General features: G+C 41.0%; 2 protein-coding genes across 7 annotated transcripts in view; one reads left to right on the forward strand and one right to left on the reverse strand.

Moving 5' to 3' along the window:
- The window catches only part of LOC146830711 (uncharacterized), a 148,756-nt gene that overhangs the window by 100,617 nt on the left and 22,115 nt on the right, over positions 1 to 26,024 (reverse strand). For 2 of the 6 annotated variants that reach the window (XR_014961474.1, XR_014961472.1), the window contains exon 3: positions 25,515 to 25,659. Coding sequence is in view for 1 of the 6 variants with exons in the window: in XM_085604906.1 (XP_085461032.1) it covers positions 15,253 to 15,346 (94 nt within the window). In the remaining 5 variants the exon portion in view is untranslated. Of the gene's footprint in view, positions 1 to 12,565; positions 15,347 to 20,477; positions 20,563 to 22,365; positions 25,660 to 26,024 lie in introns of those variants that run through there. The other 4 variants (XR_014961475.1, XM_085604906.1, XR_014961473.1 and 1 more) reach the window with 4 other exon arrangements.
- The window catches only part of KCNQ3 (potassium voltage-gated channel subfamily Q member 3), a 732,470-nt gene that overhangs the window by 51,766 nt on the left and 654,680 nt on the right, over positions 1 to 26,024 (forward strand). The gene's annotated exons all lie outside the window — the stretch shown is intronic.

Genomic DNA, 26,024 nt, shown 5'->3' on the forward strand with positions numbered 1-26,024 from the left:
AGCTCAGTCCTGGTAGTCTGTGGCAAAGAGCAGCCAAGCATTGATAGAGGAACATGTGTTTAGTATTTTACAGTACCATTATGGTGCATAGGTAATTGAGACAATTCGAAAGATATCTTGACTAATTTTCTAAACATAGAGCTTACTTTAATATTAATATAGACACCAAAACGAACTTGGTATCATACATACAACCGGAGTTGTGGATTTTTAAAGTGTTCAAAAATAAATGCTGTAAATCTTTCAAACGGGTCCAATGGAAGTCAATGGGGGAAAACACAGGTGACACTGGGTCACTTGCAGGGTGAGTTCCAATGAACCCTCTTGTGGATAGGATCATGCAGGTCCCTAGACCAAGTTCCAACAGTCGTTACTTCATTACCTTGCCCAGGGAGACCAGGTGTAGAGGTGACCTGACTGTCCTTGGTACTGAATGGGCTTGCACTTGATAAAACCACACTTGGAGATGGAGTTCCAATCTACCGATGGACAGTAGAGGCCTTTTGGATTCTAGGACCCGGGGTCAACAGCTGGATTTCTTCGACATTGTTCTGTGGCTCCGGGTGCATAGGTAGATGGCAGCTGTCAATCACCTGGGCATGTCGGACCAGAGATGCTTTACCACACACTTGACAACTCCAACCTCAGGATGCAGGAACACGCAGTGGGGTCGTTGCCGACTTCGGTCGCTGTGAGTTGCTCTCAGGCTGGAAATGTCACTCACAGGGTCGATCACCCGATTGGCAATCACCAAGGCATGTCTGGGGCAAATGTAGTCCACGGTTAATTCAGTGGCTGGTGGTCGACTGGAGTGGAGTACCGTCTTGAAACTTGGCAAAAGCTTGGCTGCCACTGAGCTTGCAAGACACCACTTCTTTTCAGGCTCACTCTCGACAGGCACAGCAGGTCACAATTCTTGTCACGCAGCACGCCAATTTTCCTGCAGCTTGTAGGGGACTGGCCCCACTAATTCAAGGGAGTGTTCTTTGGTTTCTGGTGTCCACTGGATTCCCTCTTGCTGGGAGCAATGAGCTTTTGCTACGGACACACGTCGAACGCACAGTTCCGGTATGGGCACTTAAGTGTCCTATCTTCGCACAGCGGCATAGTCCAAAGTCCTGTTGTCAGTGACGGCATCTTATTTGTGCCTCTTCTCCGATATGAAAATCAGACTGAGGTCCTGGTGTCAGGGGAGCCCCTAAATCCTATTTTAGGGGGGGGGGGGTTAAGGGCATGAGGGACAGTGGCTAATGGGCTACTGGTCGCTGCTGCTAACCCACCCCTGAGGTGACAACATCCTGTGGGTGTATGCCACCTTTCTACCCAGAGTCCTCTAATTTAGGGTATTCAAACATGGTAGAACCCTTACTTGGCTGGACACACCTCCAAGCCCACCCTAAAGGTGTGGGTAGCCTTTTGGAAGTGTACGCTTCCTGAATAAGTAATTTTCCCACCTGTTGGGCTGGAGCGGGTGGAAAGGGCTTTGTCCTCGAGTGGGGGGTCAAGAAATTACACATGAAGGTTGGTGAAAGCTTTTAATGCTCACCGCCTTGATGACTTTAAACACTAGCGTCCTAGGAGGGAGGAGTTGTGACCTCCATCCTGCCCAGGCCTTTGATTCCATCCTGGGGAAGTGCTAGCAAATCCCACCAATAGGACAGACTTGATGGCAAATGGCTTGAGGAAGCCCTCCAAGGCACTGGGCCACTGTATCCTAGGGGGAACCCACTCATGGTGGCACCCCTGTTCAAGCCGGCTCAGCCTCAACATGAGAATTGTGTTGGGGGTGAAAAAGCACTGTGTTTGACACCAAACATGACATAATTTGGCCGTTCCATAATGGAGCTGGCTACCTTATGGTTCCTCGGTAGCCAGTCGTGGTTACTCTATGGATCGCTGGTCACTTACAGTGAAACCTTGCTTTACAGGGTTACTGTAGGGATTTATATGTGTAAACATATATATCCACACTTTTAATGTAATACACTCTACCTCCTGGGCTTAAGAGGATAACCTTAAGAGTAACTTACATCAAGTTAGTGGTGTGGCTCTGCAGCAAATGGTGTGTGCAGAGTCACTCACAAGCAGTCAGGTTGCTCGTAAAGGGCTGCAACGGCAGACACTTTTACTTGGGTCACACATGGTGGCATAACCAGTGCTTCAGTCATGGTGGCCCCTTTACCCCCCTTGCCCTGGGTACCAGTGGTACCATATACTAGGGACCTATAAAGGAACAAAGTACCTTGCCAACTGAGTGTACCAATTCACATCATTTTTAGGGGAAAGAGCACAGGCACTGCGGCCTGGTTAGGAGGTCCCAGTGCACTATCTGAGTCAAACCCTTGCATCTAGCAGTCTTAAATGGGCCAAAAAGTGTGCGGGGGGTGTATCTGTAAAGAAGCTCTAACACTCCATGATTCACAGAGTGTTCACACAGTCCTTCTTTTTGGCACATGAGTTTCTCTTCCATCTTGGTGTATATGTCTTGCCTGCTACTGGTTTCTACAATGGTGTTGACAATGATCACATGATACATGATGAATAAATGGAATGATGTGAGAGGGTCGGGCGGAAAGAGAATCGAGGAGGTCTTATTCGTGGATCAATGAAGGCGTGATTTTATTGGCAGGGAACAACACAAACAAAAATAGGTAAGAGTCTCAGAGGGTTTTCTGGGTGGTTGATGTCCTTCTTCGTTCCTTCCTCCCTCCTCCAGGCGAGTGGTGGTGACGTGCCCGGGTACCGAGGGAAGAGAAGAGATAGAAGGCGTTACGTTTAACTGTCCAGAATGCAGCTAGGTTGATGAAAGGAAAGACCACCATCACCAATTCTAAAGTTAGGACTCCTCACTTTACTACTCCTAAATTGAGAAAAATCCTAACTTTAAGACTTTCGGTATTCACAGAAGGCATTTAGGAGTCCTAAAGTTAGGACTCCTAACTTCTGTGAATACCGAAATGAGTTAGAGCCTTCTGTGAATACCAAAATGAGTAAGTGCCTTCTGTGAATACCAAAATGGTAGTAAGTTTAGGATTTTGTCTTAAGTTAGTTTTGTGAATCGGGCCCAATGGCTGTATGTCTGATAAGACTGGTGAGGAAGGATGCGCCTGTGGTGCCAGGAGGGGATTAAGAGCCAATTGTCAACTGATTAAATCTCCAGTACTTATTAGCAGCTAGTCCTTGTGCAGTTTTTACCAGCTTGTAAACTTTTGTTGAGATGTGTGCACTAGACTAGGATTTCCAGTTAACTCGGCCTGGCCACCAATTAGAAGAACTGAATTGCTACATATGGGTGTTGCAAAGCAGGCCATCAGGTCTAATTTCAGTGTTTTATGAATGGTCTTCCTGGTCATATAAATAGTTTGTAAATTGAACCAGATGATTGCCATTTTTATTGTTTACGTCCTGGGGCTCTGTGTAATTGTCAGTGTTTCATTTTGGCCGATCAATTTGGAGATTGAGTGACAGCATTCAAAATAAGCAAGCTGGGATAATTGGTGATTAAGCATGCAGTTGTTTTAGGCCACCTCTTGGAGTTTAGACGCTTTCAGGTTTGGTGTTCTCCGTCCCCATACAAACAAAGTTATCCTTTTTTCAATATTTAGATGTAATTATCTTGGGATCGGAAGAGGGGAGGCAATTCATATATTTACAGCGGTGAGCCACTGATGTTTTTATTATTCTGCACTAGAGGGAAAGTTATAGGCGAGACAATGTAGATTTTCCACAACCTGATGGGCAGAAAATCTGTATTTTATTAAAGAGACACAGGTTAAGATTATGCCCAACCTTTTTTTTACCCTACCAATATGTCTTTGATTAAACAATATTCCCAAAAGATCTTTGATAGATCTGCCAAACCCTTTGATCGAGGTCCACCTATCTTCTTGACATAGCTCACTGCTGACTCATTGTCCATGCCATGCATTACACAACACTTCACGATAAACCTGCATAAAGCAATGAATTGCAAATGAACCTGTTGGCAACTCCAAACAGTTCAAGCACACAATAAAAGGCATGAGGCGGTTTAACGGCCAGCAGGGGGCAACTCCCCTCATATTAAATATGGCAACACAAATAGGCCACCCTGGGTCAAAAATAGTGACAGCTGAGTGCAGGGGAGTTCCTATTATAGGACGAATTCAGATCAGCTGGGCTTGGAGGGAGTGTGTGAGGAGAGTGGAGTGTGAGGAGAGTACTCTCCTCACACACTCCTTCCATGCCCAGCTCATCTTAAGGTTTTAGTATACTTCCCTACAATTATAAACAAAACATCCCTGAGCTCACCCCTCACAGTGAGGGGTAGTAGCTCGCAGGAGGTTCCCGATGATGAAGCATGCCACCTACGGGTGGGTGAGGGAATTTGTCCTATAAAAGGGACTTCCTTGCACACACCTTTCACTATTTTTGACCCAGGATAGCCTGTTTGTGTTGCCAACTCCAAACTGTTGACATGCAAATTCTTCTCTTGCTCCATCCAACAGTCCCCTGTGGATAAAGTTCCACATCTTGAACCCCATCCTTCCAAACTTGCATCTAACTACATCATAATTTCCGGTTCCTCCCCAAAGATTGCCCTGCAATTCTAAACCACCATCTCATCTTCTCCTTTGACTCCTGATCCAATAGAATTTTCTAAGAACTTAACCAGCCTCTTTCCAAGCTCCTCATTTTCAACCTTTGCAGGGCTCGATAATATAGTGGACCCGGGAAAGTCGCCTGAATGGTCGAAGATAATAATTCCAGAATTCTTGCCAACATCCTTAAAGTTATTTCCTCCATCTTCAAAACCCTTATCAATTCCTTCCATCATTCCTTCAGCTTCTCCCTTGGTAACCTCAACTGTGTTCAACTCGTATCCACAACAAACCCTAGTAACTGTGTTTCCTGACTTGGAAACAAACAAGATTTCTGCCTGTTCACCACAAAACCCAGGGACTCCCACCACTCCATTGCTATCTTCCTGTGTTGTAAAACCTCCTCCTTGTCCTGTCCCATTAATAGAATGTCATCCAAATATATTGCCAACCTTACTCCTCTCGCCCGTAACCAGGCTGTTACTAGCCGAAGCACCTTGGTAAAACACCAAGTTGCAGATGAGAGACCGAACAGAAGACTCTTGAACTTCCACAACTTTTCCATCTAACTGTAAGAAAATCTGATGCATTTTTCAGATCCAACCCTGCTAACAAGTCTCCTTTCCTCAACACACCCCTCAAAAGATGGACTCATTCCATCTTGAAGTAATGATACACAGTTTTTGTTAATAACTTTCTTCTTCCATAAAACAAATCTCCTGAGGGACCTTTCTCTGCACAGTTTTCTCTACAAACGCCAACCTGTACCCCCTTTTATTATTCTGCCCTAGAGTAAAAGCTATAGGCGAGACAATCTGGAAAGGTCTTCAGCAGTTTTGGACAATAATGGATTAATCATGTATAATAATTGTGTTATGCACCTTTGTTGGTATAAATAGTTGAGCTTTTCCAGCACCAATCTAAAGTCCTTCTCTTCCATTATTGCTCTGCTTGTATTTTTCTTAATCAATGTAATTTTGTATACCGTAGAGCTCATTGTAAGATCTAAATCTGTAATAAACCTGGAACTTAAACTTGTTGTACCTCTGGGCATGGACCATACTTCACTTTTATTCCAAATAACTTTGTGACCCTAACATGTGGAAAAATGAGCTGTCAGGGAGAGTAGGTTGGGGCTAGAAGATTTTAGGTCAGTAAACATAGTAGTATGTTGTTGTCATAGACTAGTGCTTTGTACTTCCCCACCGGCATATGTATCCATATTTTAATTGTGTTTTGACACACTGGATGAGAGTGGTTCCAGAGCCAGCAAGAAAAGAAGGGGTGATAACGGGAGCCTTGCATAATACATGTTTCAACATCAAATGTTTCGGCCAAGAAACCTCTAATTGATTCAAGCCTTTATACTCATATATAGCAAGAAATGTTTGGAGATTAAATCATGACCTAAACCTTTTCTTTGGATTTACCATTAGGCAGGGACACGATGTTAAGGTTCTGCAATAAAGTAGAATTCCAGACAAACAGCCCAGATATTTTAGAATTTTAGCATTTAAAACAAATTGAAGAACAGAGTATTTTCTTTCTAAAAGGCAGATAAAAGTAGAGACTTCCACCATTTATTAAGGACTTGACATTTAAACCTGGACTGTCCAACATTAATTCATGAGAGCCATATCCATGCCACATTTTGGAGATAGCCTCTGAATAAATGATTTCCACTGTAAGCAATGTAATCTTATTTGGATATCCTGGATGTCTGACATATAGTTGGCCATTCTGGGCATATGTTTGACATCCTGAAGTAAAACCAGCTTTTAGAGTAAGTATATTATATATATACTGACATCACAGAAGAGGAGTTGGGGTGGTGGTTGCATTAGGGTCAAAGGTTGCACATGTTCGAGGTTGGATGTAACAAACCTCTGAATGTTGGTATTTGTGTGAAGTCAAAAAATGTTTTAATTCTACTTTTTGCAATTACCAAAAATGTTTAGAGTCGCATATATATGTGGTTCTGAAAAAAAGTAGTTTTTAGAAATATAATACATTAAAAATTATTGATCACAGTTGGCAGGGAATCTTATAATAGGCCCACAACATTATATTATAGACATGGCACATTTCACTATCGTCCACCTAATGTGATGGAGCATGTGTATATTGCTATTGGTTCAATTATATAGAAAAATGTACCTGCCACTGAATGTTAGATGGTTACTGAAAATCATTGAGGAGTTCTTCGGCCATTTAAATGTAAGCAGTTTCTGTTCCAGGGACTTTATAAGGTCGTGGGTCTCTGGGATAACAACAAAATTATTTTCCATTTACATTTGAAGTATTTTTTCTATAATAAGTGGGTGTTTCTGCCCTCTGACAGTACTCTAATGTAGTCTTATTCTCTAGGTATGATTAGTCAATCCAGTCCTTTTATTTTTTTCTTTGCATTCTAGTACCTGATTACTTAATTGTTCATTTTCTTTTTTTAAGAGAATAATGCAAATGTAAAGAACGCAAGCAGTCAAAATATTGGCTTCACCAATGCTTCATTGTAATGCATTGTAGAAAAAAAGAAAAACATTTCACAATGGAAACAGGTGCATGATGATGCATATGCATGCACTGGAACCCATCTAGGAATGCCTTCTGTTTGGCAAAACTTGTCCAAAATGGTCGCCAGTGCAGGACGCATGGTTGGTCATCTTGGAATTAGCTTTCTGAATCAAAAACCTTTGCCAACAATGCATGCGAATGTGTTGTGTCTTTACGATGCATGCATGTTGTGACGAATGGGCAATCCTTTTGTCTTTTTGTCTTTAAGTTTAATTTTCGAACATAGGCAACAACAATTTTCAGCAAATAAAGGAAATTTGAAAAAGTGCATGGGAGCACAAAATAATAGAAGTGAGACACAAAGTAAAAGAATGTAGCTGCTAAACTTGGAAAAAAATATTTTTTAAATAAAAATCAAAAATTGAGACTGATGTGGGGTGGAGGTGCTACGGATAGATGATCATGGATATGAAATAACGAGCAGAAGGACATGGTGGGCGCACAGTGAAATATGCACTTCCAGGGAGTGCTGAAAATGAAATAAAACATTAAAAATAAAGTGGAAAGAGGTGGAAGATCATAGGATGAATTGAGCGGGGAGCACCATGTACAGCCGTTGCGCTCCCCGCGAAGGTCTCGGGGCCCCGGGATCCCAACTACGGGCCCCAGTGGTTGCGGTGTAGTGGATGGGGGTGTGCAGTTGCGCGTCCCCCCTGCCAGGAGAAGAAAAGCCAGGGAGCACCTGTGTTCTCCCCGCAAAGATTTTCCAGGGGCCCGGGACCCCACTCCGTTTCCCAAAGAGATGGAGGAAGTCAGGGAGCGGCGTCACGCTCCCCGTGATGATTGCCACATGGGGCCTGGGATCCCCAACTCGGTGTGAAGCTGGGAGAGGGGGGAATGCCACCGCACTCACCACAATAGCGGAAAGGAGGGGGAAGTACTGTCGCACTCCCTAAAGGCCTCGCTGGGTGTGATCGCCCGCAGGAGCGGCCAGACCAGAATGGACACGCCAGGTCCCGCAGCTGCACACAAGGGTGCGGGCCGGGCAGGGAGCCGGCAGGATCGGCCGGGGGAGGGCTCCCCGAGCCACGCATCACTCACCTGGAAGGAAGGGGTCCGGGTCCCAAACGAGGAGCAGATGTTTCGTGAGGCCGACGGCCAAGGCAGCGCGGCTCTTCCCAAAGCAGCGGGTCTAAAATTCACGCGACTAGGAAAAAGCATCCCATAATGCCTAGCGGGGCAGGTAGAAGCCGGCAGGAAAACCTTTGGCATGTGGTGGCCCCAGGAGGATGGGGCCACTGCTGTTGGTGTGCCCAGGTGTAGGGGGAGTGCAGGAGCCAGGGGGAGCTGCAGGAGCAACGCAGACTCCCCCCGCACAAAAGATGAAAGTCCCTCCCTAAGTCTCTGGGGGACTTACAAGAAACAACCCCTCCAGGATTCAGCCATTATTCGAATTCAACCTTTGGCTGGAACTTTTGTTTTACAGCTGAGTGTATGCGTCGGAGGCTGCACCAAGGTGTGAACGGCTGAACGGAGGATGTCTTGAGAAGGGCATCCCCTAGAGGTGAAGAGGTGCAACTGCACAAGAGGTGCATTTACATGATATTGTTACTTTTGAGGGACTGGAAGTCACATGTGAAATCATAAGCGAAGTGAGGTTATGTTGCTGGACATTCCTGCTAGGCTATCTGGCTGAACATGCGTAAGTCTTGATTGTAATGGTGATGCCTTTTAGGGGCTTTAATTGCAATGCATTCTAACTCTTATCAGCTATGATAAGTACTGTCATTTTAAGTGATACCTAAACATGTATTTTTGCTGGTGTGTTAGGTGAAGAACAACCCAGCCTGTTGGCCACTAAGATGTAGCGGTGTATACTGTATGGTCAGTATGAGATGCCAAGTCAGGGTTATCTCTCACCATGGCAGGTGTGCCCATTTTAAATGCTGGTTGAGATAATGGGGTGGAACGCCACTGGAATGGTGTCAGTGGGCAAGGCCCTAACTCCAGGGTATGGTCATCCTACTGCATCAGGGGGCAAAATGATGTGCATACATGGGAGTGGTGGTACTAGACCCCACCCCCTCCTGCGGGAGGGCTGGGAATGTTATGCAATGTCACAAAGTAATTCCAACAGCTTATGTACATTTGTAAATTGTTGCATAGTATTGAGTAGTGTGTGTGTTTAATAAATGTACTCTTCCTTTTATAAAGCAAAGTACAGACTGGACAATCAATTATTGAGTGTTATTTCTGCATACTTGTAAATGGCGATTACTAGCCCACACCACCTCCTTTGAGTAAGCCTTAGACTGCTCTGCAACACTACCCTCTGAGAGTCAAGCGCTACAATGGGGTGTTTGGTTCCCAGTGAAGGACAAATGTAGTTATGTTATTTATGCAGGCCTCCCAGATACTGCCTCGTTTTCCAACAATAATAAATAAAGCACTTTGTAAAACCTTAATTTAAAAATCCCTACAACTGTAGTTCCCACAGAGTGTATTTTGAGGGTAATACGAGTCAGTGTAGAGATCTTTGTCTTTATTGAGTACCTGGCCTGTGAAAACATATTTTAAATAGCCCCAGAACTCTTTGGTGACCCATAATATTATAATCTATAGTTGTGGGTACTTTGTTCTTTATATTATATTTAATGTTATATTAAACACAGTGGGAATGAATAAAGGAACCAAATGGAATAAGTGGTTCTCCCAATCAGCAGAAAAATAAGTTTGCGTTGTCGATAAGAGGTGTCCAGGCGCCTAATCGAAGGATTAGCTTTTCCGTACTGTAACCCAACCACAGCCTCACCATTCAGCTGGGTTTAGACGGCATTTAAATGCTGAGCACGTTGAGTTCTGGTGCACAAGTGGCGTTTAATTTTGTTGCTTCATTATTCATAGTCTGTATTATTCTCTGCAGGCTAAACATATGTTTGCTTCCCCTGATGAATTTGACAAAACCTACCTTTCAATAGGATTATGGGGCGCCACGCTGGCGTGAAGTGAAATGCACTGTACTGTATTTTACCTGTATCCTTCACCTTGATGGAATCGTTTGTCTAGCGGAATCTATACCACTATAACGGTTTGTTGGTCGATATAATAGTATTAATTTTAAAACCTTTTTCACAAATGTGTACTTTCTTTTGTCCTCTTGCTTCTTTATCGTGGTTGGCCACCTTTGTTGTAAATCAGCATGACAGAACCGGTTCATGCAACAATGTTGTCCTCTTTAAAGGAGATAGGGCCTTTTTTACAGGTTTGTGTTCTGGCCTGGTTCGTATTAGGATCCATGCATGCTAAAATATTGCCACTTTTATGGAGCAAACTAAACATAAACTACTAGCAAAAGAGGTGTATGTGATACTGCTTAAATGGCCAGTGTCTTCTCATCTCACAGTCCTAGAGTAGTGGTTCTTAACCTTCTCATTTCTGTGGACCCCCTCGAAATTAATATTGGAACCCAAGGACACCCACTGAATCATTATTGAACTCCGAGGACACCCACCCTGGCATAAGCATTTTTGATGATTTTAACTGCAAAAACAATACACAAAAATATAAAAACAAGCTTCATTAAACAAATAGAGAAATTATGAAATATTGTAATTCACAAACCAATATAAAAAAAAATCCGAATTTTAATTTTACTGGGAAGGTTGGAGTTTTTCTAACTTTAAATTTAGGCCACTCACTGTTTAATGTTCAACTTTAAAATTTGCTTCTTCATTTATATAGACTATATTAAGCTGCTAATATAATTTAATTTTCTAAGCAGTCACGGACCCTCATGGGTCCCCTGACCACAGGTTAACCACTGTCCTAGAGAGTCTTTTAGCAGCAGTGTTCTGAAATTGATGAAGCTGTGTGTAATGACTGACTTGTAGAAAGATAAAAGGTTTCCTTCATGTTATTGACGCTATCGTTGATAATCAGTCAGTTAAAGCATCTACCTCGGATCGGGAGGCATTATCTTCAAGAATAGATGAGGTAAGTTGCCCCTAACAGAATCAGAATTGTCAATAAAAAGGTAGCAAAGTCAATTACAGAAACCTAGTGTGGAAGAAACCATTGAGATTTGTTTAAGTCAAAAGTCCTTTCAGAAGGCAAAAGTATAGTTATTCAGATCAATATAAGGAATTCGCAAAAAGCACAGTCCAAAGCGCATGGAAGTTGACACATTTGTATAGGTCCTAAGCCTGAGACTAACTGTCATAGGTATGCTCTCTAAGAATTAGGAGATTGAGGCTCTAGACTTGAGACCAAGTCTGGCTCACTTCCAGAAACAGCCCTCTTCTAAAGAAAAATACAACGCAAAAATCACACAGTCGGAATGAGGGGAGCAAAATGTTATGTAGGCTCAGTGCTTAATTTGAGCTAATGATTGCCAGTGGAGCCCAGCAGCACTTATATTTGGGGACTGACATATAGGTCCTCATTATAATGGTGTATGATCCTTCGGCCATCGGCGGCCCACCCACCTTCTAGGGCTTTTATCTAACCGCTGCATTACAATGCAGAGGTGGGGGGTAGGACCACCGTTCGACAGGATCAGAGATCCAATTGGGACGGCGGTTGGATTCCTAAACCTACACTGGAAGTGGTGCATGCGCAGGCACCGCCATAGGGATTAGGCTATCCTTTTCCGACTGCCTGTTCATGGCGGTGCCACCGTCATGAACAGGCAGACAAAAAGGGACTTTGGGCCTCCGTCACCCCTCAGCCTCTGCTATGTGGCTATGGAGCACATGTGGTGCCCCCCCAAACTTCCACGCACCATGTGCCAAGCACCATATGGTGCCTGGCACATTTAAAAACATCAATTTTTCAATTGCGGCTTGTGCTGTGGCCCTTTTCTGGATCACAAGGCGCAATTGAAAAAGGGATGTTTCTAACCACCTGCACAGTGGTCGCCTCCTAATCTGGTGGGTGGGACCGCCAACTACTTGTTGGCCGGTCCTAATCCTGCATGATGGCTGTTGGATGCTCGTCGGACTGCCACCATAATGACCCCCTTATTTATCCTCAAGGGCCTTTCATCCAGCACAAAAGAGAGAAAATGGACAAAGGGGAAAGAAAGAGAATGGAAAGATGGCAAAAAACCCTCACGAAGGGAGAAAGCAGGAATGTGCACAAGGGAGATAAAGAGGCAACGAGTGCCTGGTGGTGGATTGAAGAAGCATGAGGTGTATTCCAGACTATGAAGCCTTGGTATTCGGCTCACCGATGCCAGCCACGGGCTTCTAAATAGGGCTTTGGGCACCAGCACTTATTCTCCTACAATTAAAACTCTGCATACCCTCAAAAAATCACAATACAGAATGAAACAATACCTAACACAAATCTAACATCATCCCCTAAATTAATACTACTTAGTGCCCTTCTGATCTAATGTCATCGGATATGACAGTACAAATCTAGATAAATGTAAAACAATAACGGTTTTGAAATTAATACGCTTACACAGATTAGAAAGGAAAAACCTTAAAAAGTTACATTTGAGAGGAAATCTTCCTCGAGAGTTCACAAGGAACAACACATTCAACGAAAATAAACTGCATTCACTGGGCATTTCCATAATGTTCCGTGCACAATTTGCTGCATGCAGAGAGAGAAGGAAGGAAAGCACCTTCACATTTGACATTCAGGATGGAATGAGGTCTAGTTTATCCCCAGTCTGGCCAACTTTTGGAATACATATTTTTGTAAAGTGCACTGCAACTGTTTTTAATGTAAAACATTATTTATTAACTAAAAATATCTCGATCAATGGCTTGGTGTGAAATGATTTACCCTGATGGTAATATGTTGGGTGTAGTGCTTTGGGTCTTGCAAGGGTAGAAAATGCATAAAACAATGGGAAAGCCAATAGGTCTGACTTGAATTTTCAGTCCTGTATGACAAATGTAAAAAAAAAAGCCGACTGCAGTAAAAATAACAAAAAAACACTATTGATGTCTTTCTTAATTGCATCTCTGATGTAAATGAATGAAGTTAAAGAATGGGTGTACTTTTAAGAAATAAGTGAGTTCATTCCTTCCTCTGTAATTTAGCTGCTTGGGATTCAGTCTTTGCCCCAGTGATTTACTTAAGCCTTTTCAGACAACACCTTTTAAATTTACTAACATTATTCGCTATATACCTACTTTTAGAGGCTTTCAAACAGTCCTAGTTCAGTGGGCCAGCCCACTTCAGCTGTTGGGTAACTTCACTGTGAGTCATGGCATTCTGCTCTTTCCCAAGAAGCACATTGAATCAAAGTAGTCCCCCTCAGTGGCAGGGACTAATATGTTCTTTTTAAAGAGCAAAATGTTTTTTGCTTTCATCCAATGTCTTTTTGTGTTCCAGAGGGTCCAGCAGCACCCTCAGCACTAAGGTTTTACAGATTCCAGGCCAAAAAATAGCACGCTTTGACAAAGTCAAGATGCTGGCAACCAGCACCAGACCTATCAGCTCTGCCAATGCTTGTTTTATTATCAGGCATATAAAGGAAAGCTAATATCCACATTGGACTTCTTGACACTAAGTCCCACGCCTGAAGTCATCTGAGCTAAACATACTTTACAGTAACGTATCAGCTTTGTAATATACAGGTTTTGTGCGATTTATGCAACTTGCACTGGTCCCTCAAGACACTTTCCTCTGCTAGGATGTTAATCCAGGCCTTGGCCGTTTGCACAGAAAAGGCCCATCTGCATTGACTTACTGTCTATAACTTAGGGCATTGCTCATTTCATCACAACATTTATTAACTTAAAATTACAATGCTAATTTATTCATTCTTTTGTTTAAATTCTTCTGAAAATGTCAATGTCATAAGCTTGGGAAGTGTTATGAATATTATGTCACATCTATTCAAGCTATTCTTCTGATTGATGTACACATATCTGTCAATCAGTCAAACAAGTTGATACATAGGATTAGTAAATTGCTGAATGCATCTGACAGAATACCTCATAAAATATTTGAGGGATGGGGAGAAGAGGGCTGAAAACAGCCATATTTTGGAGCAGGGAAACCTTCTGAAGATTCTCGCCTCTGGTATCCTTTACCAAGATCTGTGCAACTCCTAATGAGGGCCTAAGTGTTTGTTTCTGTTCTAATCACAATGTACCATCATTAAAATCAATAACTTAGTTCATCAGTAGGAATATCCTATGCCAGGCATCTCCATTTGATATGAGCTGTGACTTAGATTCCAATCTTCCCGCACTTCCATGTGAAGAATACTGGTGACCATGGATCCCTTGTGCTAAGCTGGGCTGAGTCGCAAGGCAAATAGCAGAAAAAATGCTTGTAAGCATTATTTATAGCAGCCAACAAAATAACACTACAATACCAAATGCAAAAAAGTACCATGCTCACCATGTTTAACTGATGCACATTTAGGAATTTTCAAAAATGAAGAAAATCTTATAAGGTGATTACATTTTGTAGATACAGAAAACATACCCGAATTGTATGCAAGAAGAAGAATTTAAAGCTAACACATATAAATTGATGGTTAGTGGTAAAGGTAAAAATTATTAACAATTTTCAGAATGTCCTCTAGAATGTTTACGTGATGTATCTGCTTTAGTAGGTACTCCAAAGTTTAATGTGGTCAGAAGCGAGGAGGTGGTTTGTTCTCATGATGGGCCTCACCTTCACAGTTAGAAATTGTGGTTTTGAAAGGCCTTAGTGTCACCAACTTGAATGTTTCCCTAAGTTGGTATATTTGTTTACAAAAGACCCTGTTGGGACAAGGTGTTACAAAGACTGATTTACATACATGAAAATGCAGGCTTCCCTCAATCAGAGCTGCCATGTTGAGACTGATATTTATCTGAAACTCCAAATTTTTCATCAGTATGAGAGGTCCCATGGAAAAGTCAGTGATGTCTCCTTGAGGTCAGCTTGACTTTGCTTGACACTTCAATATTAAGCCACTGCCTGGTTCAGAATGCTTTCCAGCAGAACGTGTGTCTGAGACTAGCCTAAGTAACCCAGACCAGTTCAACAAAAGGGTGCAATGGTTCCCTTACTGGATCTAATTCAGCACACTAGGTGACTGAGATTCTTCTCAGTAGCTCAAACGTTCTCAGTAGCATGTTTTTCAATGTTCGATACTCCAGCTGCTCACGAATTCAGTTTTATAAGAGGAAGGAGCACCCACCAGTTCACACATGCCAGTTCTCCCCACTAGTTCCAGTCCACTCAGTATTTCAGCACTTCTGTGAATGAGGAATTTTCCATAAAATAATCTTCTCCTGGGCCCAAAAGAAACAAAAAAAAACATTCTTGAACCAAGTGTAGGGTGGCTTAAGGTAATTGTTCAAAGCAGACTCTGGCATCACTATCCCTAGGGGCCAAATCAGAACACTGGCGTCCACAATTACAGGCAATTTCCTTTGGTCAGGAATAAGAGCATCAGGCAAGATTGATTCACTTGCCACTGTTTCTATGCATGCAGATGTTTCAAATGATTAAGTTTTAAAATGTTTAATAAAACCATTGAGACTAATCAGATAAAGTCACACCATAAACATAAATCTAAACCAAAGACACTAAAGCACCTAATACAATAATACAAACATCAGAATACAGATAATGGATATCATCATGATCCACGCACATTGCTATAGGCAATTATGTTTGAAATTGGCAATGGTCCGATTGTGGATGACGTCTCTGCGTTGGCAAAGATCAATAAGCTGCTTAGGGGAGTCCCTGGGCAGATCATTTTTGGTGGGGATTGTAATTATATCCAAGATTTTAAAAAGGATACTTCTAATAAAAATAAAAAACAGCCCAAGACTAAAAAAGTCTTTGATGCCATATTACATGATTATCAGTTGACGGATCCATGGCCTAAAGCTAACCTGGCCATAAGTAATTACACATGCAATTCTCGACAATTTCAGACGGCATCGCAAATCGTTTTTTTTTTTTTTAACATCTCGGTCTTTGAATATTGTAGAGGCCGAAATTAGGGCTAATTCATTTTCAGACAACTCCTTTATCAAGCTTGATCTAGAATTCGAAGAGAGATGGAGGGAGAGATCCATGTGGCAGATGGATCGTCTTCTTCTTCAAGATCAACAATGGGTAGAAGGTCTAAGAGAATGGATTTTAGAGTATTTCAGGATCAACGAGGGGACAGCAGAACCGTTCTCAGTATGGAGGGGGTTTAAGGCAGCCGTGCGTGGGCAAATGATCACCTTTTCGACCGCCCAGCTGAAAAAACAACTTATTAAAATAGCAGAACTCCAGCAGGCTGTGGAAAATGTTCAAAATCCACGAAATGCGTCTCAACAAAGTCAGTTTGAAAAGCAAAAGAGGCATTAAGGGAATTATTTTTATTAGAAGAAATTAGTTGTTCCCGAACCTATCAACAACAGGTGTATGAAGAAAGCCAAATGGTGGCAAGCTTTTAGCTAGGTCCACAAAAATCAGACAGGAAGCTGCCTTAATCACAGAGGTGGTAGACCCTAAGACTGGACTTGTATTGACAAGTAGGGATGAGATTACGCAATCTTTCACGGAGCATTACCAACAGCTCTACACAACTGAATATGCAGTTGGGCAAAACTCGATACAGAATTATTTTGAGGGCATAAATTTCCCCAGATTGTCTAACTTCCTCGCGGAACGGATACAACTAGATATAACAAGCATTGAAATTCTGGCAGCCCTGAATTCAACCACTGGAGCAAAAGCTGTGGAAATGACAGGCTGCCAATAGAATTTTAAAAAATATTTGCAAAGGAGTTGACCCTGTTCCTAAAAGATTATTTAACTATGTTAAGAATGGCGGTGCCGTTTCTTCTGTCTTTAAAGAGGCTATAGTTGTCAGCTTTGTGAAAAAGGGCAAGAACCCTAAGGACGTTAATTCCTATAGACCTCTCAGCCTTCTCAATGCTGATTATAAAACTTTAATGAAAACGTGGGTGCAGCGTTTTATACCCTTAGCAGAGGAAGTGATCCACAGAGACCAGTCTGGACTTATTGCTGGGAGGTCCATGTCCTCAAACACTGAATTTTTAATACAGGTTCTCGATTTTTGTAACACTAACAGCACCCCGGCTTGCATTATAATGGTCGACGCCAAAAAGGCATTCGACCTGGTGAATTGGAATACCCTGTTCTATGCTCTCGGTAAGTTCGGAATTCCTCCTGGGGTTATTAAAATGCTCTGGAATATCTATCAGGGGGCCTAGGCACAGCTGGTGATAAATGCAAAACATGTAGGTATAATAAATATAAACCGGGGGATGAGACAAGGGTGTCCGCTCTCCCTTTTGTTATTTACATTTTTTATTGAACCCCTAGCCATTCAAATTTGTGATAATGTAGCAATCAGTGCCCCAATTCCGGGTATGTCCAAATTTAAGCTGTTCGTGGACAACAATATTTTATATCTTAGTCCAGAGAGCCAGAATCTGATTTCAATTTGAGTTGATAGGGGGCTATGAAATAACCCAAAATAAAACTGAAATTCTAGTCTTAAACTCTGATAGGAACTTTCTCCCCGTAAATCTTAAACATCAAGCCTCTAAGGCAGATCAAATACGTTATTTGGAGATTTTTGTCTCTGATCAATATCAACAGCTCTATAAGCTGAATTACGTAGCTATGCGGGGTAAAATTAAGAGACTGTTGGATTACTGGTTGGTATTACCATCAACATTGATAGGCCGGGTAGCCCTCATCAAAATGTCCATACTACCTCTGCTAGTCTTTCTCTTTATAAATATACCTATTTAAATTAATATCAGTTATATTTAAAGAACTGGAAACAATGTTTAGACAGTTTGTCTGGGGTAAGAAGGCACAGAGGGTTAAACTCCCTGCGGTACAATTGGCCATTGACCAGGGTGGCTTAGCATTACCCAATGTTCGCACATATTACGAAGCAGTCTTTTTAGATTTAACAGCCCGTTTGTTGATTTCTAATGGTTTACCAGATAATTTTTTGTTGGATAAAATGGTGCAGGAAGCTGGTTCACAGATTCCAATATTAAAAACTTCCAAACTCCCCAAAAGGACTAGATTCAAGACTCTAAAATTATTCCTTTAGATTACAATCCTTTTTAGGCACGTTGGCTCCTCTGGATATCACTTTCTAAAACTAGGTGAATGTTAAAATCTGGGTCTCCAAATTCAATCTAGTCACTGGAAGGACTGTGGGCTTGAAGAGCTAGGGCGCTTTTCAATCCTGAATAGAGTAATCACCTGGCAAGAGGTATAGAACAAAAGTAGGGACCTGCGCAAGCCAGCCTTTTTTGAATATTTACAGATTTTACATTTTTTAAATAGACACAACTCCTCGTTTAATGGTGCCCCCTCTAAGCTGGTGACTGCTCTTTTTGGGACTAAGCTACGAGGGGTGGGGAATTGGCACCGTCCACTGAGCACTCAAAGTGAATCTTTATTGGCTGAGAAGCATTTAGAAAGGATAACCCGGGAAACGCAATGTTCCTTCTCTAGTCAGGAGTGGCAGGTCATATGCCAGTTAGTGAGTAAGGCCCTGAGAGCAGCCAATTTTAAGAGAATTGCCTTTCTGTCCGGGTGGCTGGCTTACTTTACACCCAAAGCCCTCAATAAAAAATACCCAGAAGTTGAGAATAGATGCTTCCGCTGCCAGGCAGAAGGAGAAGGGGCCTGGCTACATATTTTTTTTGCATGCCCTAGTTTAGGGCCCTTCTGGAGTGAGATTTTCTCAGCTTTCAGCCGGGCGATTCTGAAGATGGTAGAACTAGAGGCGGAGGTTGCCCTTTTTGGAATTAGTCAATCCAGGGCAAATTTGATAAGAGCAGAGGAGACTTTTTTTAGCTATTTCTTCCCTCGTCGCTCGCTCCCTAATTCTTCAGAATTGGAGGTCGGCGGAAGCACCTACATATGAGAGGTGGTTAAATAAAATGAAACGGACCAGGATTTTTGAAGAAGCCTACGCAAGACGGGAGGGCGCTTTAAAAAGTTTACTAAAATCTGGAAATATTTAGTTACTCTAGAAATCCCGCCCGATTTGTAGTCTTATTTGAGGCAAGGGGAACTGGGGGAAACAGAGGGAAATGTTCTCTGGGGGTTCCTAGGTGGATTTAGCACCTTAGCACTTTTGCACTTTAGTATTTTAACACTTTAGCACTTTAGTAAGAGTTAATTGTATCGGGTATGTCGTTAAACTGTTGATGTATTCTGCTTCCTGTACTTATTTTGCATTTTCATTGTATTGGTATTTTCATTGTATTGGTTTTATCCATATTGGACCAAACAATGCTTCCCTGTTATTTATTATTAGTGCCATGTCCCTGATGCTCTGCTCAATAATTTATTTATTTTTTAAAATTAAATTGGCAACTTCACATTTCTATATGGCATGCAGCAAATACCAGGTATTAGTTTACAGATAGTACCAGGGAGGACCGGTTCTAAACCTTAATCTGTAGAAAATTATGCAAGCATGGGATTTTAAATTAGCAATTTACCAGGATTTTTTCTGGGTAGAGAATGTGACCAGGTGAAGCAAGGGTCAATGGAACATCCTATCCTTCAAATGTACCCTGATAACGTTCCTTGGGTATGATGGAGGTCCCCATGGACTCCTGATCTGAGAATGATCCCCGTTGCATCCAGTCTTCCAAAAGTCAGTGCAAAAGAAAAATCTACTGTATATGATCTTTCAAAGTGTGAGGCTGACCAGTCTCTAGTAAATGATCCTTCACCTTCATCTTCACACAGAAAGTAAACCAGCCTTCAGAAAAGAAGTTATTTCCATCATCTATGTAAAACCGTACGTGGTTGACATTAATAAAGCTAATATGACTGGCAAGGACTCTTCAGAGAAGAGAATATGGACAAAGGCCCATTCACATGTTCTGAGCAGTTGTCCCATCTTCCTGCCCTTCGAGCATGAAGGACTAAAACTCCTAAATGGCAAAAACCTGAACAAATATGTAAAATCTAGCTTTAGATGTGTGTGTGCCAGGCAGAACAACTCTTATACTGATTATACCATGTTACCAGCTGCCACCCAAGTCGAATTATCTATTTAGAGTTGTAAGTTAGTTTAGCCAATAAGGAATAAGGTACTGTAGGGCTAATGGTGCTATAATATTGTCATCCAACATCAATACAATGTACTGGATACTGCACCATTGGAGTTACCAATGGAAAATCTACATCCAGTGGAGGAATATTTTTGTAAACCATATTTAGGACACAACATTTCTGCTGGATGATATTGTAGAGTACAATATTCTGACATGGCAAGCCTACACTGTGGGACTGTAGTCATAGAAATATTTCTAGATTTTGAATATTAAAATCACACTTGAATACCGGTAACTAATCAAAACATATAACTAGACAGGGCCATTTTCTTTTTCACAGTCAACTTACAATATGGATGGTTTTCATATTTTACACTTCTCAGTGTCAACTTAGTGTTCAAGTTCTTTGTTAGTATAGGTGTGCATAGTAGTAGCTGTGAGGAAGTGAAGAGAGACGTTACTTTACACAACATATTCCACAGTAATTCTTTATTAAGTAAACCAGAGCAAAGGTCAGAATTTTTAGCAAAGAAAGAGAAAAACTAGCGATACACTGCAGCAGATGGATTTTAGTACAGTATGTAGCAAAGTAATTGAGCACCCTTGTCCCTATGGTGAGTCCTGAGTAATTTTTATACATAGGTCACACAGGGGGTTGCCTAGGGTACGCCCTGCTTGGGAATGTCATCCATGAATGCATTAAATAGCTGCTACGTAAAAGAAGGTGTGAACCACTAAAACTAACTCCTCCCTCCCGACCCCATGTCGCCAAAAAGCATTGAAGTTGACCTGGTTGGAACATCTCTACCTATGTTATTAGAATTATTTCGAAACTCCCTTGACAGTGAACCATGACAATGTTTGTGACAATTTTTTTTTTCAGCGCTGTGATACTGTTGATTGACCATTCTGTCGGTTATCAAGCCGTTGTTATGGACACAAGTGATGTAGAAAAACTCTTCTGATCCTGGGAACCCTGTGACTGTGTTGCAATTACCGAAACCGTCATTTGTATTTAAATGAGCCCTGAAGAAGTCTCGGTGTGAGGCGAAACGCGTCGGCTATGATCCTTTGAGATTTTAATGAGAACTTAATAAAGACCAGCCTTTTTACAAAAAAAGACGAACGATTGGACTTTGGATTTTTCGTCATGTGCTCACTGCTTTGAACATTACTATATAACTGCATTGTGAAGTGCTGAACCTTTGTGAATTGTTGAGTTTATAGGAATTCATTCCTTGGTGAGGAGTATACAGGGAAGTGCTCCTTGGTTCTTTGCACTAGTACGTTTTACCTAAAATACTATATTTGTCAGGTGCGGATCTTGCAGCCCCTACCCTCAGTCTGTCTAAATTAATGTTTGTGAAAGTGCTTGCAACAATTGAAGACAGTCAGGCTTTGTATTTTGAGGTTGATAGTGTGTAAAAGGTGGCACTCCTTTACAGTAGGAGTGGGTGTAAGTATCAAAGTAAGGTGATATATTCTCATTTAACAAGCTCTCTTGGTTGTTGACCCTTAACAGCCCCATCCGCTATGCCATGCAGGGGAAATCAAGTGGTATATCTTCAGTCCATTTGCTGTAGAGTCCTCGCTTCTGTTTCCACGTTGTAGCCCCTTGAGGCACACAGACCTCCTAACAGTGGGTCCTTTGGTTGGTTTTGGGGCAGAGGTCAACTAGTGCGGAGGGAGCTGTACGGACAAGATGAGTCAGAATGTGTTTGATGTACATTCTCCTTGATGGTAGAGCATGGTCTGTTCAGCACTCTACCCTTGTGATTCTGCCTAAATGTGTTGAATCGCATATGCACGTATGACTGTGCATTGCTTTATGTTACCAAAAATGTTAGAAAATCTTATTTTCTTTTTTCCTTTCCTTTGTTTCTTTTATTGGTTTACAAATCCAGTCATAATTTCAAAAAAATGAAAGTTAATTAAACAAGATAATCATACGTTTTCATACATGGTGAGCAACATCGGCATACTGATATTTCATTCTAACAATGAAATAATGTCATTTTCGTGCTATTACAGGTGTTCCAAGAACTAACAATTGCAGCATTTTGAAAGGGTTGGAGATCCATTGAATGGGAGCTTAACAATGGGGAAAGCCTTTACAAATAGATGCAGCTGGTTCTCAAGTCCTTGTTCTACATTTACTGTGCTAATGGAATTTCCCCCTTCTAATTATGTGTAGCACTCATTATGCTATTTATGCATTAAAATATATATTTCGTATCTTTTCTTTCTATTCTTTCTTCCTCCTAACCTATAACAATTTAGCATCTATAGATCCGTTCTGACGCAATTAATCCTGATTCTCAGTGTCACTCAGATACTTTTGACAATGAAGATACATTTATTTTTTAAGGTAAATACAATTGAAATCCATTGGATGAAATTGCACGACACTACACAGTTACTAATTTTTGCATCAAATCTAATTTATTGCCGATGATTTTCTAGGACGTTTACAGCTGTCAAATTCTTATCTTGCTGCAGAAGGCCTTTCCAACCCAGCAGTTATTTCAGTGACTCACTGTGAAGGGAATTAATTATAACCTCTGTCTCTTGCTTGTATCTTGTATTTGTCACGCGGAGCTTCAGAATGACATAAATTATTTGTTTCAGAGGTTTGCAGAAGTTCTTGCTGAAAGGTTTTACGTGTAGAGTCGAAACTTGAGCACGAAGGTGAACCTCAGGGGAGGAGAGTAATGTTGAAAAAATCCCCCATTTCTGTAGCGCTTTCACAATGAATCACTCACTGCATTTTATGTGATAAAACAGGGACTCCTATATTATTCTTTGGTATAGGAACTGTAAAAAAAAAAGGTTTGCTGCCACAAAGCAAGTGTACCTTTTTTTTAAATTATTGATGGCACATTTGGTTAGAAGAGATGTGTGTGGTGGCTGAGTGCGGAAGAGGACAGGCGGGGGAGGTGCGAGAAAGGAGGGCCGCCGCAGTGACGCGGAGCATGATTAAGATGGCAGATTAGGATGGAAATTGGTAAGAGCGAGAACAAATGGATGCCGAATCATACATGAACATCGCTTCATATTTTGCTTAATTATGGAATCTTTAACCCTTTGCTGTTTTGTGTGGGAGACAATCGAGTTGAAAATGTGCTTGGTGTGGTATCGGAACTTCCTTATTTAAGATCCCACCATCTGAGTGGAATATTTTGTTTTATAATTTTAGCATTGCATCGCACTTATTTTAATGGCCTTTCAATTAACTTCCCTAGATGTAGGCTATTTAAAATTAAATTGATATAAAAATTCATATTAATGAAAATCTACATTTTTAATCCAATATCTTCCTATACTAACATCTTCTGAATTAAAATGGGCACCTAGTAACATGATAGACAAATCTTTTTCTGTCTGCATGTGTTCCAGGTAAAAAAAAAGTCATGAATGGTGGAATTCTACATGAAGTTATGTCATTTATGACTATATAGTTTTCATAGTCCTAAATGGTATCCAGTTAGTGTTCAAAGGGGGTGTCATTGGAGTGGACCTTGCACGTATTGTGAACAGTTCCAAAGGTGTGATTTTGTGAGTAGCCAAATGTAGACATATGCTTTTGCCTTGGCCATACCATATAGGCATGTACTTAACGCACACTTGTATGACACAGGAATGCGCTGTAAGTAAATGGTGGGAATGGGCATCAAAATTATTTATTTTCACTGGTGGTGTGGCGGGAGAATATGCTTTTTTTGGAAAATCATTTTGCATAGAAAGGAAATATAAACCTACGTATACAAAAGCTTACTACAACACCCACAATTTTCACTATGTTAGAGATAAGGGAATATGGCTCCCATCTGAATGGATATGAATAACTTCCATTACATCATATATCGTGTATCATGTGGGAATAATTTCTTTCATCATAACTATAAGTGTCCTATTGTATGTAACCATGTGCAGAGACATAAGAACGCAACTGAACAATGCGCAATCTATTGCTGCGTCAGTTCCATGTTTAAACCCCTCCTTCCATCACATCTAGGCTTCCGTAATCCGCTGTCATGTGGGTGTCACATACCATGCTGTGGTACGTAGAGAGCCTCATACATAAATAGATATATAGACAGACAGATTCTGTAACAGTGCTCAGGTTTTTTGTCCTGGCATATTGTACCAGTTTATTTAAATTGTAGAACCCAAGAAATACATAGTAATATTTTAATTTTAGACATTTTGAACTTCTTTGTTTTGTAGGACACTTTAAATGGGTATAATACAGGAGTGTGTCAGCATGACATTTTTGTGACTGCCAATGCTCACCATAGAAACTCTTTTGAAAGCGCTACGACTCATATGATTGTATGGCGCCTGAGATTTCAGATGAACAAACTCTGATATCTTTTAGCACCACACCTCTCATGGACACCATTATGAATTTTGTGGGACAGTAATTGATGGCGACAGGATATGTAGTAGTGCTCAAAGTATTTTTTTAAACCTGGAAAGTTTTGGCAATATCCAACTTTTCATTGTTTATGAACTTTACAATGCCCACAGTTTTTCCGTTGCTAAGTTTTGTTTTCAACAGAGATCATTTACATTTTTGATCAAAATTAGCTAAGCCCAACATAGCCAGCATATATGCTTCACAATTGTATGCTTAAAAATGCATTCAGAATTTTGTGAATGCAACTTTACTTTTTTCTGAGCTGTCCTATGCTCATTGGCATTGCTGAACAGATCACCACAAATTGTTTTCTGCAAAGTGCTTACTTTGCACAATCTAGTTGCCTTAAATAAGGATATCTGCAAACTAGGCGTTTTTGACAGACCGTCCCAAAAGTTGGAAACACACAATGCAGCTGTGCATATTCTTAAATTTGCTGGTTTCCCTTTCAATTCTGATACCTACTGATATATGCTGAACAAATCAGTTAGCCCATGCTTCCAGTTTTATTTTCAGAAGGCTTTTACATTGGTTTAAGTATTTCGAAACTCACACACACTTCCGAAATTAATCGACTAAATTGAATTATTAAAAAATAATTGAAAATAAAGAAAAGTTAATCATCAACTTATTAGTAAAATAAATTAGTTAATTACAAAGTTATTTCGGATATCATTACTTATAGATTTAAGATGTTAGTATCAAATGTATGGGACTATCACACATAATGAGTAAAGTGCAGTACTTCTAGTCTGAATCGTGCACAATGCTCAGAGTAGTGTTTTTCTGCTGATGTCTTTAGTTGTTTCTTCTGTAATAGATGTACATTCAAAGGTCTCAGAGTTAAGCAGTGTTGTCAATAACCTTCATTCATGAGTCTGGTGTCAACAAAACCAACAGGGCATCTCTTCAAACCAAGAGGCAGCCTTTTGAAAAATGTGCATTTTTCTCAATGTAGACGCTGTAGATGAAAGAGTGCTTTGCAATTTTGACTGACTTGATTCCGACCCTGGGGCTCATACATCATTGATGGCTCTATCATGTGCACTTTTCAGAGAGCAATTCCAGTGTTTTGCTGTAGGTTCAGTTTCTTATTCTTTGAAGCTTTTTTCTGTGGGAAAATATTGTACATTTCACTGTCAGCATGAATGTGAAGAGTGTTTTAAGGACTTAAAATATCAGGATGTTGGCAAGAAGATGACTGGAAAGGTCCAGCAGCCGTGGTGATACATCCTACTACAAACTATTCTATAATATATGAACATTTGAATAATTGAACTAACAAAACTCATGATCCACAACATTCTTGATAATAAGTATAATATGCAATGTGAGGACAAAGGTAAAGCAAAGAGAGGGAGAGTAATGGTTCAAGACCTTGAATGACAATGCACTTTCTTTTTTATCATACTATAGTCTTAGACAAACTGCACTCATTTATAGTAATCTAAACTTTGAAGAATTTTCTTCCATTGA

Source organism: Triturus cristatus, chromosome 5_1 (genome assembly GCF_964204655.1).
Source record: "Triturus cristatus chromosome 5_1, aTriCri1.1, whole genome shotgun sequence".
Lineage (NCBI taxonomy): Eukaryota > Metazoa > Chordata > Amphibia > Caudata > Salamandridae > Triturus > Triturus cristatus.